This window comes from Pleurodeles waltl, chromosome 4_2, assembly GCF_031143425.1.
Source record: "Pleurodeles waltl isolate 20211129_DDA chromosome 4_2, aPleWal1.hap1.20221129, whole genome shotgun sequence".
Classification (NCBI taxonomy): Eukaryota; Metazoa; Chordata; class Amphibia; order Caudata; family Salamandridae; genus Pleurodeles; species Pleurodeles waltl.
Window position 1 is genome coordinate 342,487,077 of NC_090443.1, and position 14,525 is coordinate 342,501,601.

General features: G+C 43.8%; 1 protein-coding gene across 1 annotated transcript in view; it reads left to right on the forward strand.

The window, feature by feature from the left end:
• Nucleotides 1-14,525, forward strand: part of LOC138292684 (uncharacterized) — a 311,929-nt gene that overhangs the window by 229,996 nt on the left and 67,408 nt on the right. Inside the window, exon 7 of the mRNA XM_069231404.1 lies at nucleotides 11,987-12,057. Coding sequence (XP_069087505.1) covers nucleotides 11,987-12,057 — 71 coding nt within the window. The remainder of the gene's footprint in view (nucleotides 1-11,986; nucleotides 12,058-14,525) is intronic.

The window sequence follows — 14,525 nt, forward strand, 5'->3', positions numbered from 1 at the left end:
AAAATACATACGTAACAGAATTAAAACAAGGATAAAAACAACTAGCTCAATAACTTAATAAATACATATACAATAATTAAAACAAGGAAGGTATATCCCTATAGTCGTATCTACAATTAGTAGTTGGTAGCAAAGCTAAAAATTATTAATTCAATAAACAATGTTGTATACGCCACACGGTCACAAGGAACTTGCTAACCGCGAGGATTACAGATTTAGAAGTATCACTCTTTAAAATCCTGATAGCTGAAGAACACTGGCTCAAGCCCAAGTCTCGACACGTTGGACGTAACCATTTTGATCTTGGACCAATATATACAGGGCAAAAAAACATGAAATGTTCAATAGTTTCAGACAGCCAAGACAAGCAGGACAAAGATCAATGGATGGAAAGGTGTCCTAGCGTTTAATAAAAGATAACAACGGGAGGCTTCCAAAGCAGAAGCATGCGTAGAAACCCTTCCCCAATAAATCGGGAATCAGATCAAGATATGGTTCAAATTGGGGATACCACTTAAGATCGATAAATAAGTTGGTCAGCTGGCCATAGGAAAAACTATGGACCAGGTTGTTTTTTACATAGGACCAGTACGGTTGTTGTCAGAGGCAGATGCATGGGTAAGCAAGATGGAATACTGGGGTCACTTAGGACAAACCTAGCCCGGCTGGAGCACAAGATAGGAAAGTTGGAGCTGTCTTGTGAAAGTGGTTCTAGGGCCTGCTCACTTTACGAGATTAGGGACAAACTATCCAAATGTTCCGTAGTCATAGAGAAAGAGAAAGCACTGCGGAAAATAGATGTGTGCTGAAGCCTATGGTACAGAAGGATACCCAGGGAGGGCGCTGGCTAATGTAAGTGGTGGGCCCTGGGCTGCAAATCATGGGACTGACATTGAAGACTTGCAGGAAACCCCTCAGACTGTAGCTGCTTTTCAGCGTATTTCTCCAGCTTATATTGTACACTGGGTATGCGTAATCCTGTCCTAGTGGCTGATTATCTAGAGAACACTGCACTGGCCTGGTTGAGGTGCCGCACATCGGCAGGTCTTCGATCAGCCATTTACAGCAGATCAAATAAAAGAGGCGATAGGTGGGCTCTCGTCTGGTAATTACGCAGGCTCTGACTAACTCTCTGCAGAGTTCTACAAAATATTTGCATATGTTCTAGACAAGAGGCCCATATTTCAGGAATCCAAGAATGAACGCGTCCTCCAGCCGACAATGAGATGCCAGTTTAATTACTCTACTGAAACCCGGCAAATCCACGAACAAATGTGAGTCACCCCAACCGCTCTCACCCTTAAACTGCAACGCTAAACTCCTGGCTAAACTTGTTGCTAAACGTCTGTTTCCCTTTCTTCCTGACCAATCAGGGTTTACTGAGGTTAGATCCACTGTGCAAAATTTGCCTAATCTCTTTTCCCTTTAAGCAAGATATAAATGCGGTAGCTGTATTGCTGGACGCCTCTAAGGTGTTTGATTCATTGGAATGGGAGTATTTATTTGCTGTTCTGGTATGCCCAGTAGTTTAACAGAATGGATCCTCCCTACCATTGTTGCTTGTCGGACGAATAGCACTAATGAAAATGATGATCTCCCTAAGCTGATATACCTGTTAGTGAAAATCCATACCCCCCTTAATTAGTCCCTCTTTCAGTTATTGAGATCCCAGATGATCAGACCGGCGTGGGCTAGTAAGCAGTAGAGTGTAAAGTGGAAAACGCCGTTGTTGCCAGGGAGAGTTTGAGACACCAGGCCTAGAATTCTATTATTTATGTGCACAAGCACATTTAGCATATTACTGGTTTCATCTGTCCTCCTACCTACTGCACATTACTGTTGAATCAGATGGCATTCTGCCCCGGAGTCTCCACTCGCTTGTGGGGACAAAGCCCCTCGCCCCGACATATGACATCCATGGATACTATTGGCTGCACCACCCACCTGCACCTGGGATAAACTGAAGGAGAGAGCTGGTCTGGACATTATCTACTCCCCTCTGCTCCCTATACCCCCACATCCAAGACTGCTGGTAACTCACTAGAAAACAGGGATCACTCAGTAACATAGTAGGTTTTCCACGGGAGAGGTATATAAAAATGGCATCTTCATTCCTTTCAATGATATTAAGAAGGGATCTCCTCATACCCCTTTGGATGTCTGTCTATACTGTCGACTGTGGGGGGCTTGTAGGTCAAAGTTCTCAGTTTACCGATGTAGATGGAAATCCTACACAAACTTTAATCAGCCACATCTATCCAACATCTAATATCTACCAAATTATGCAAGTGGATTCCACCACTGCTGGCTCCTAGGCCAGCGCCAGATGGGCGAAGAAGTTAAGCATAAAGATTATTGGAACAATGTTGTGCTTCTTTTGCTCCCAGACTGGATTACTCTATTCGAGTAGTGGACTTCGTGTTATCGATTTCAAGTTTTTTGCACAGAACCTACAACAGCCCCTGGAGTCTGTGAAAATGTGGGCTCAGGAAAAACTCGAACTTTATCAGATGTGGGGTCTCAGAAGCAGGCTTCCTGCACCTGGTCTTGTGCGGGTGTACAGTCATATTAGATTGGAGTTATGCAAAAATGATCGGTTTTGTCATCCCACCAGATCCCAAGGTTGTGTTGTTGGACTGGGGAAGAGGGGATACTATTGCTCACAAGACATTAAACACCTTAGAGTTGTTACTGGCTAAAAGGCAGATGACATGCTACGAGGGTAGAAGGGGGCACCTCAGCATAAACGGTGGCTGGAATCATTCTATATTGCAATCAACGACTCAAATCAAATAGCAAAGCTTTATTCGGTCTAGAAGGCCATTAAAGCATAAAATACATACGTAACAGAATTAAAACAAGGATAAAAACAACTAGCTCAATAACTTAATAAATACATATACAATAATTAAAACAAGGAAGGTATATCCGTATAGTCGTATCTACAATTAGTAGTTGGTAGCAAAGCTAAAAATTATTAATTCAATAAACAATGTTGTATACGCCACACGGTCACAAGGAACTTGCTAACCGCGAGGATTACAGATTTAGAAGTATCACTCTTTAAAATCCTGATAGCTGAAGAACACTGGCTCAAGCCCAAGTCTCGACACGTTGGACGTAACCATTTTGATCTTGGACCAATATATACAGGGCAAAAAAACATGAAATGTTCAATAGTTTCAGACAGCCAAGACAAGCAGGACAAAGATCAATGGATGGAAAGGTGTCCCAGCGTTTAATAAAAGATAACAACGGGAGGCTTCCAAAGCAGAAGCGTGCGTAGAAACCCTTCCCCAATAAATCGGGAATCAGATCAAGATATGGTTCAAATTGGGGATACCACTTAAGATCGATAAATAAGTTGGTCAGCTGGCCATAGGAAAAACTATGGACCAGGTTGTTTTTTACATAGGACCAGTACGGTTGTTGTCAGAGGCAGATGCATGGATAAGCAAGATGGAATACTGGGGTCACTTAGGACAAACCTAGCCCGGCTGGAGCACAAGATAGGAAAGTTGGAGCTGTCTTGTGAAAGTGGTTCTAGGGCCTGCTCCCTCTACGAGATTAGGGACAAACTATCCAAATGTTCCGTAGTCATAGAGAAAGAGAAAGCACTGCGGAAAATAGATGTGTGCTGAAGCCTATGGTACAGAAGGATACCCAGGGAGGGCGCTGGCTAATGTAAGTGGTGGGCCCTGGGCTGCAAATCATGGGACTGACATTGAAGACTTGCAGGAAACCCCTCAGACTGTAGCTGCTTTTCAGCGTATTTCTCCAGCTTATATTGTACACTGGGTATGCGTAATCCTGTCCTAGTGGCTGATTATCTAGAGAACACTGCACTGGCCTGGTTGAGGTGCCGCACATCGGCAGGTCTTCGATCAGCCATTTACAGCAGATCAAATAAAAGAGGTGATAGGTGGGCTCTCGTCTGGTAATTACGCAGGCTCTGACTAACTCTCTGCATAGTTCTACAAAATATTTGCATATGTTCTAGACAAGAGGCCCATATTTCAGGAATCCAAGAATGAACGCGTCCTCCAGCCGACAATGAGATGCCAGTTTAATTACTCTACTGAAACCCGGCAAATCCACGAACAAATGTGAGTCACCCCAACCGCTCTCACCCTTAAACTGCAACGCTAAACTCCTGGCTAAACTTGTTGCTAAACGTCTGTTTCCCTTTCTTCCTGACCAATCAGGGTTTACTGAGGTTAGATCCACTGTGCAAAATTTGCCTAATCTCTTTTCCCTCTAAGCAAGATATAAATGCGGTAGCTGTATTGCTGGACGCCTCTAAGGTGTTTGATTCATTGGAATGGGAGTATTTATTTGCTGTTCTGGTATGCCCAGTAGTTTAACAGAATGGATCCTCCCTACCATTGTTGCTTGTCGGACGAATAGCACTAATGAAAATGATGATCTCCCTAAGCTGATATACCTGTTAGTGAAAATCCATACCCCCCTTAATTAGTCCCTCTTTCAGTTATTGAGATCCCAGATGATCAGACCGGCGTGGGCTAGTAAGCAGTAGAGTGTAAAGTGGAAAACGCCGTTGTTGCCAGGGAGAGTTTGAGACACCAGGCCTAGAATTCTATTATTTATGTGCACAAGCACATTTAGCATATTACTGGTTTCATCTGTCCTCCTACCTACTGCACATTACTGTTGAATCAGATGGCATTGTGCCCCGGAGTCTTCACTCGCTTGTGGGGACAAAGCCCCTCGCCCCGACATATGACATCCATGGATACTATTGGCTGCACCACCCACCTGCACCTGGGATAAACTGAAGGAGAGAGCTGGTCTGGACATTATCTACTCCCCTCTGCTCCCTATACCCCCACATCCACGACTGCTGGTAACTCACTAGAAAACAGGGATCACTCAGTAACATAGTAGGTTTTCCATGGGAGAGGTATATAAAAATGGCATCTTCATTCCTTTCAATGATATTAAGAAGGGATCTCCTCATACCCCTTTGGATGTCTGTCTATACTGTCGACTGTGGGGGGCTTGTAGGTCAAAGTTCTCAGTTTACCGATGTAGATGGAAATCCTACACAAACTTTAATCAGCCACATCTATCCAACATCTAATATCTACCAAATTATGCAAGTGGATTCCACCACTGCTTGCTCCTAGGCCAGCGCCAGGTGGGCGAAGAAGTTAAGCATAAAGGTTATTGGAAGAATGTTGTGCTTCTTTTGCTCCCAGACTGGATTACTCTATTCGAGCAGTGGACTTCGTGTTATCGATTTCAAGTTTTTTGCACAGAACCTACAACAGCCCCTGGAGTCTGTGAAAATGTGGGCTCAGGAAAAACTCGAACATTATCAGATGTGGGGTCTCAGAAGCAGGCTTCCTGCACCTGGTCTTGTGCGGTGTACAGTCATATTAGATTGGAGTTATGCAAAAATGATCGGTTTTGTCATCCCACCAGATCCCAAGGTTGTGTTGTTGGACTGGGGAAGAGGGGATACTATTGCTCACAAGACATTAAACACCTTAGAGTTGTTACTGGCTAAAAGGCAGATGACATGCTACGAGGGTAGAAGGGGGCACCTCAGCATAAACGGTGGCTGGAATCATTCTATATTGCAATCAACGACTCAAATCAAATAGCAAAGCTTTATTCGGTCTAGAAGGCCATTAAAGCATAAAATACATACGTAACAGAATTAAAACAAGGATAAAAACAACTAGCTCAATAACTTAATAAATACATATACAATAATTAAAACAAGGAAGGTATATCCCTATAGTCGTATCTACAATTAGTAGTTGGTAGCAAAGCTAAAAATGATTAATTCAATAAACAATGTTGTATACGCCACACGGTCACAAGGAACTTGCTAACCGCGAGGATTACAGATTTAGAAGTATCACTCTTTAAAATCCTGATAGCTGAAGAACACTGGCTCAAGCTCAAGTCTCGACACGTTGGACGTAACCATTTTGATCTTGGACCAATATATACAGGGCAAAAAAACATGAAATGTTCAATAGTTTCAGACAGCCAAGACAAGCAGGACAAAGATCAATGGATGGAAAGGTGTCCCAGCGTTTAATAAAAGATAACAACGGGAGGCTTCCAAAGCAGAAGCGTGCGTAGAAACCCTTCCCCAATAAATCGGGAATCAGATCAAGATATGGTTCAAATTGGGGATACCACTTAAGATCGATAAATAAGTTGGTCAGCTGGCCATAGGAAAAACTATGGACCAGGTTGTTTTTTTACATAGGACCAGTACGTTATCTTCAAACGATTTTATCAGATCTTTCCAGCTTGTGTGGCTCGTCCCAAAACCTTCGTAATCCAAGAATACAAAACCATTTGGAAAAGTGCTTGACCCATGGAACAGTGGCCGCTTTCGGCCTCCTTAGTAGATCAAGTACTGAATCGCTATATACAAAAAGCTCCGAGTCTACTTAATGCGGCCCCATCCAAGTTGGTGGTGCACCTCTGACCAGAGCCGGAAGAGAACACCATCAGCTTGGTGTTATTGGCATTCAATTCCAAACCGTGGTCATCACAAAAAGACTTAAATCTATCCACAAGGATTTGGAGGCCCACGGGGGTCTTAGAGATAAGAAGTGAGTCATCGGCAAACAGTAATATTGGGATCTTCTGCCCATTCAAGGTGGGAACAAGAGGATTGAATTTGGACCACTTAGTTAATAAATAAGATGAATAGTAAGGGGGCCAAGACACAACCCTGGCGTACTCCCCTCCGTATGGGGATTTTGTCTGTCAGTTCTCCCTGGGCACCCCACCTCACTTGTGCATACGTATTAGCATGTAGCTGCTGAAGGAGAAAAACTAAATTTTTTGGGGACACCCATCTGAAATAGAGTTTCCCACAACTTTTCTCTAGAGACCAGATCGAAGGCAGCTCTAAGGTCCACAAATACAACATTTAAAGGTTGTTTAGCAAGAGCCACGTATTTCCAATACAGAAGTGTCAATCTAAAACCTGGTCAATTTTACTAGTTTTAGATCGAAAACCTGCTTGTAACGTAGAGAGGGCCTGATGGTCTTGAACCCAAGTAGTTAGCCTCTCTAGCAAATGTTTAGCAAAAAATTTCTGCAGATTATCGATCAAACTGATGGGTCTATATTTGGCAGGGGAGTTTGCGTTGCCCTTTTTGAAAATGGGAATTATTTCTGCTCCCTTCCAAGTGCTTGGAATTGCACCGCCAGCGGCAATTCTGTTTGAAATCAGGTTAATGTACCATGACCAGATGGAAATTTCTGATTTATAAAGATCACCTGGTATCTTATCTGGCCCTGGTGTTTTCCCTGGTTTTAAAGAGTTTATTGCTACGTTAGTTTCCTCTATAGAGAAAACAAGTGGTTCATACCAGTCCCCCCGGCTAGCCAATTGTGGAATTAATGAATCATATGCTGGAAAATGACCGGCCAAGGAGTTGTAGGGGGTAGCATAAAGTTGGGTGAAATGATTTACCCAAATCTCAGGTTGGATCAGATTCCTGATCAGCCTCCTGCTTCCTCCTTGCCCTCTGGACAATAAGTCCCAGAACATGACATCGTTTTTATTGACTGTAGCAAGGATCAAGCCTTGCCATAATGCATTTTCCCATGACTTTTTAGCTACCATTTGAACCTTCTTGTATAATCGCCTGGCTGATTGAATCTCTGCTGGGCAATCTGTCTTAATAGCAGCTTTTAGTTCAGATTTGGCCCTGCTACAGCCCTCATCAAACCACCCTTTCTCGCCATTGGTGAATTCAACACCTAATTTAACACAAGATTTTTTGTAGAAGAACCTCTGCATTCCCTTCAACATTTCTTGATGAATATCCAGAATGGGGATATCAGCTTCGCAGTCCGCATAGACTGCCAGCTTATCCATAATAGTTATAAATCCCACTAATTGCATAAGGGCTAGACAAGACCTTTGGCCATGAAACTCTAGTGTAGTTGTTGTTCAACAGTGGGGAGGGAACCACTGTGCGTTGTAGGTTCAGAGTTCTCCTAAAGACTTCCCCGTCCATTGATAGTACCAAGGGGTTGTGATCACTTTCACATCGAAGTTCCACCTTCATATCCTTCAATAGTGGCCACAATCTAACATCAAGTAGAAAATAGTCAATTACACTTGAGGACATCCCACGTTTGAAAGTAGGTGCCATGTATAAATCAGATGGTGTACGACCATTGCAAGCCCGCAGCACATACTTCAATCAACGACTCGAATTGTATGCAGAACCCATGCCGCCCAGAGAGACATGGATACTCCTTAAGATCCATTTGCTATCTAAGAATACACAGGCCCAGATAAAAATCGGGGCTGGTAGTTAAGCAGCCAATTTATTAGTGATCAATGATCTTCGTTAAAAGATCTGATTAATTTGGACACAAATTGAATTACTCTCTGGCTTAGTCACATTAAGGCTCTCATTCGCACGGAAGACCGTCACGCCGGTCTTCCATCCACGGGCCCTATTAAGAGTTGCCTGCTGTGCCCGCATTTCCGCCTGCTGGCCTAGGGGGGGGAACGGAGCCTCAACATTGACGCTGGCTCGTAATTGAGCCAGCGGCAATGTGACAGTGTGTCTGGTGCGACAGCACCCGCCGCGCTTTTCACTGTCCATAATTTGGGCAGTAAAAAGTGTGACGGGCTGTCCATGGGTGGCCCTGCACTGCCCATCCAAGTGCATGAGCAGTGCAGGGACCCTATGGGCCTGCCGGCATCCCCTTTCTGCCAGCCTACCACCATGCAAAGGCTGGCAGAAAGGGGACGTAATCCCCAGGGCAGCGCTGCCCTGGCGGATTGAGACCGCCGGCATCGCCAGGCTGTCGGTTGGTGGCAACCTGGTAGTGTCTGCAGTCTGACTGCAGCAGCTCTGCCACAGTCATAATGTGGAGGCCGGACTGCTGCTTTGGCGGCGGTCCGACCTCCACCGAGGCCCTGGTGGTCTCATGACCGCCAGGGTCATAATGAGGTCCTAAGTCCTGGCTGCTGAGGTTCAATTTTGGGGCATTATAAGAAAATATCAAGAATATTTCAAAAGTTTTAAGGAATATTATTGGCAGTATATTATGGAGAAATGCTGTTCTGAACAGAGAGATGGAGGACTAACTGATAAATTCTTATCTCACAAATGTATTACTGAATATGAGCCCTATATGAATAGAATTGTACCACAGAGTGCGAAAAAACTTGCATATAAAATTTAGAAGAGATATCTTGCCAGTAAACTGTTTTACTGTAAAATGGTCATAATATCCTGCAGCAAATCCCCTATGTCGACCCTTGGGTGTGAGTCATTTTGGGAGGTGTTGAGGATTCTGAAATCAGACACCTCAGAAAAGACTGCTTTTGCATTGTCAAAGTTTTTACTTTGAGTATGGTCATTACGCTCTTGTACGGCAAAACCTTGAGCTTAGTTATTATACTTTAAAATTATACTTGCTTTATCTAGAGTGTACATGTGAAGATGTATAACAGAACTACTAGTTTTTAGTACATTTAAAAATGGCAATATATTTTAATAACAATGGGGGTCATTCTGAACTCCGCCGGCGGCGGAAGCCGCCGGCCTGGCGGGAACCGCCAGAAGACCGTACCGCGGTCAAAAGACCGCGGCGGTCATTCTGGGCTGGCGGGCAACCGCCAAAAGGCCGCCCGCCCGCCCAGCGGGAAAGCACCAGCAACGAGGATACCGGCTCCGAATGGAGCCGGCGGAGTTGCTGGTGTGCGACGGGTGCAGTTGCACCCGTCGCGATTTTCAGTGTCTGCCAAGCAGACACTGAAAATCTCAATGGGGCCCTGTTAGGGGGCCCCACGACACCCGTTCTCGCCATCCTGTTTCTGGCGGTGAAAACCGCCAGAAACAGGATGGCGGGAAGGGGGTCGGAATCCCCATGGCGGCGCTGCTTGCAGCGCCACCGTGGAGGATTCCCTGGGGCAGCGGGAAGCCGGCGGGAAACTGCCAGCTTCCCTTTTCTGACCGCGGCTTTACCGCCGCGGTCAGAATGCCCCCGGAAGCACCGCCAGCCTGTTGGCGGTGCTTCCGCGGCACTCTGCCCTGGCGGTTTACAACCGCCAGGGTCAGAATGACCGCCAATATGTCTTTCATTATTTTATTGTATTTTAAGAGTGCATGAAAATATACGTTTCTATGGGAATTTGCCCAGAAATAAACTATTCTGAATAAATTATATTAGTGATCAATATTTTTTGTCTTCCTCCCTGCAGCCGCTATCGTCGTGAGTTTGTGGGAGTCAATTGCAGTACTCATTGCACTAACTGGCAACATAGTACACTATTGTGGTGTAAATGTTGTAACATTTTTACATGTATGATAAAGTCGATTCACAATGAATATGATGCACACTGTTTACTGGATAAGCACCTACATAGCTATACAGCAATGGTTTGTTAGTTGTTCTGACAGCAGAAAACCAAGACACAAACTTTTTTTTAAAAATCATCCAGGATGGTTTAAAGATGATCTGTATATGGTGCAGTGCTAGAAGTCTGGAGATTAGCACTCTCACTGATAGTAAACTTGGGGCTTGATGTTACAAATTTTCAAAAAGTGTTTGCAAATTGTGAACCAACTTTTAGAAATAGAAAGGAATTTGTGAACCAACTTATGTACTAATAGGTAGGTTCACAAAATTCTCAAACGTAGTGGGTCACAATTTAACCTATCTTGTCAGTTTTTATGATTTGTTTGTTTGCAAGCTGACAGTGGTCCCATGGATCACTGCTTACTGGCCCAACAATTTTTTTGTTTTTAACATTCACAAAGAGGAAAAGATTTCCCATTGTCAAATGGGTTGAACCTACTTTTAGAAATTGGTAAAACAAAATATCAAAGCTTTGCAACCCGATTTTGCTAAAAACAAAATTGGTACACACCTTAATAAATTGTTATTTGGGAGGGACACTCTAATCAAGGCCTTGCAAATAGTGATTCTCTATGGGTTCCCAACCCCAGTTTGTGATTTGGTAAAGTGTTATAGAATAAGAAAACGTGTTTACTATACAACAAAAAGCCATTTCGATGTTGCAAACCATGTGATTTTTCGAATAACAGACTTTGCAATAGAACAATGGCTTTTGTACATCAGCCCTGTGGTTTCTTGAGCTATGTGTGGAAGTCGTCGAACAGGGCAAGGCTGGAATGAGCGAGACTGAAGATCGAGTTGAAAAAGATGGTGGCAAAAGAGGCTGTCTGATGGGGAGGATTGTATTACAGTAGGAAGAACATGATATTAGGTAATGGTTGTGGTTAACTATAAAGGATTCAGAAGCCAGGAAATGATGTGCAAGTGGGAGGTGTGCAGCGGCTCTTTGTATGGGTTCTTATGATGATTTTACATCCTGGTGATATTCTTCTTTCAAAATTGGCCCGTGTCATCGACTAGCCATGTGTTTGTTATGAACAGCTATTCTATATGCACATCCTTTGATAGGTAATTAGTGTAATATCAAGAGATATTTTTATATGGATCTTGCATTGGTGAGGATGCATTTTTGGTCCCTTAATCCTTTGGCCAGGCCAGACATATCTGACTGAGGGGTAGTTGCTTGGCTATCCTGGGGTACTGGTGAAGATGCAACTGTCCTGACAGCATATGTAGCAGTTTATTTACTATAGTGGCAGACCTGCTGTTTCTCAATTCTGGAATGGGGAGCAGACATTTGGCTCAAGGGGTTGTGATGATCAAGGTTGCTTGTGCACCCTTTATTCTTTATTGTAGACCTTGTTTTCCTATTTTCTTTCAGCACCTCTCATTCCCTAATACACTCTTTCCTCCTCTTCTCTCCTCATGCGCTCTCTGTTCCCCACGATCTGCCCTGTACCTTTGTTCTCCTCACACACCCCATGATCCCTGATGTACCCCATGTCCCTCTTCTCCTAGTATGCATGCCTAATGCTTGAATTGTCCTTCTCCTCCTCTACCCCTTCCTTGACATTAATTACCTTTTCTTTTCTCCATCCAGGATTGTTGTACCTGATCCTGTCTGAAATCTCCTCCTGCAAGACGGACAGCCGACTGGTGCAACTCCTGCAGGTGGGGGGCATGTGCATCACCTGAAGTTAGAGCTCTTGTAGCTCCTGTAGGTAGGGGGTGGTGTGGCTCAAGTAAGGGGTTCAAGTTCTGCATGGCTTAATCTGGTGACGTTTCTTCAATTATGAGTGTGCTAGTGAAATGTCTGCAAGTAGGAAGGGGTGGGTGTACTCCTTACAAGTAACAGACGATGACGCAGTTCCTGAGGTACGGCTGAGAGGGCTGGTGCTGTCCTTGCAGACAATTTTGGTCAGGTGTAGTGGTTGTGTGCAGTGTAGGGCTGACAAAATACATCTTTCAAGTTTTTTCTATGACTTTAGTTGTTTTTACTGTGATGCAGTAGCATGCAGTTCTAGGCCACCGACAAAGAAGAAAAAGCTGGGGAAACAGAATAATGGTAGAACTATAAAAGTGAGGTTGTGGTAAAATGTAATTTCTCCTGAGGTCTGTAAAATCAACATGTTACCTTTGGTAATACTCTTTCTGGTGGATATTCTATCTAACGGCAGATTACTCACCTTGTCACTATCCCCAGGTGCCAGACTGAAGTTGGAAGCTCAAAAAGCAGTCTCATGCATGCTTGTAGGTGGTGCTGCATGCTACCACATCAACTCCATTGCATTCCAGAAGCAATGTGCAGAGCTGCATTCAAACTCCATCCATGTGTGCTGACCTCAGCTTTTTTCACAAACGTGTTTGTGTCCTCAGATGTAGAGCCCATCAGCAAAGTGAAAGAACAAACATGCAGCTTCTTAAATTGTGATCATTTTTGGATGGAAAAGGTAGGTGGAAAGACAGTGAGGAATCCGCAGTTAGATAGAGAATCCACCAGATATAGCACTCCCAAAGGTTAGTAACTTGTTCTTCTGATGGATACTTCTAACCGCAGATCCTCACCTTGTTGGTGGGTGTCTGGAACGGCTCAGATCAAAAAGTTTTGTAGGACTGGCTGGGCAAAATGCCTATCCTGATGCTGACCTAACTGTCAAGACAGTAGTGCTTCATGAACGTGTGTACTGATGCCCACGTAGCTGCCTGATAGGCATCCAAGATAGGCACTCTGTGTGTGAATACAGTAGTAGCAGCCGTAGCTCTGGTGGAATGAGCCCTCAGACCTTCTAGAGACTGCTTCTTAGCCGATGCATAGCAGCTCTTAATATAGTGGATTATCCATCACAAGATGGTCTGCTTCTGCACCGCCTTGCATTTCTTAACCTAGAGAATCCTACAAAGAGCTAATAGTCCACCTGATATTCCTTGGTGTGTTCGATGTAAAAGCCATGCAATGGAGTTTCTCTTACTCTTTCAAGTGATGAGGTGGAGCAAAGAAGGTCAAAAGAGTGATGGCTTTTCTGACATGAAAAGGTGTCACCACCTTCGGTAGGAAGGCTGCATAAATCAGAAACACCAGCTTATCTGAAAAAAGGTAGTATAAGGAGGTTGGGCCGAAAGGGCCTGAGGCTCACTCACATAGCATGTTGATGTTCTTGCATAGGTACACGTAAACATTTTCCCTGGGGCAATACGTTTGCTCTATGATGTGACAGAGGGCCAAATTGATGCCAGCGGGGTGGTAGTCAGGTGTGGGGGTGGTGAGGCAGTTGTCAGTAAGGTGGGTGTGGAGGAAATGTAGCATATACATGTAGTAGCTTAAGTGCACAATGTGAATCCAGAAAACCTGTGATTAATACCGGCTTTCTCACTTAACCAAATTGTGTGATCCTGGGCAATTGTTTTATTTCACTTTCTTCCTTTTTCACTATCACAGATAAGATGATCTTGAAATACAAGACTTCAGTATTTGAACTGTACAAAACCTTCTCCTGTGTTTGATTTCATAAATTATAAATGTGTTCATGTATAATAGAAACCCAGGTCACCCAGAGAATGCACATAACAATTGACTTGCCTCTTAGTTCACTATTGCCATTGTTGTCAGGATGGTGGGAACCGTGAATGTTTCTAAATTCATGTTTGAAAACTACTTCTCAATGCACTGATATAATCTGATATACTAAGGTGAAACGCCTGTGCATGTCAATGAAATACACTTTTTGAACTATGAAGTTTTATCACACTAGTGCTGAAAGATGTCTTTAAAAATGAAAGTGTTCCTAAAGTTTAATCTGTGCAGGATACCCTACTTAAGTCATTTCTTTAACTTCAATTAACCTTTAAATAAATAGCAGCTTGTTTATTTAACATCTTATTGTTATCGCTGAGTGGCCCAGTGCTGCTGTTGACTAGGGGCCACATATAAAGTTCAGGTGGGCCGCATTCGTCCCCCTGGCTGTACTCTGAGAATCACTGTGTTATTGCAACCAGAAAGACCATTTTCAAGGTGAAGAGGAGCAATAGTCAGCTGTGCATTTATTCAAAAGGGGTACACATGAAGAAAGTGAAGACCAAATTTAAGTCCCAAAGTGGCATCAAAAATGGTTTTGGCGGAACCATAGGTTGCAAACCTTTAA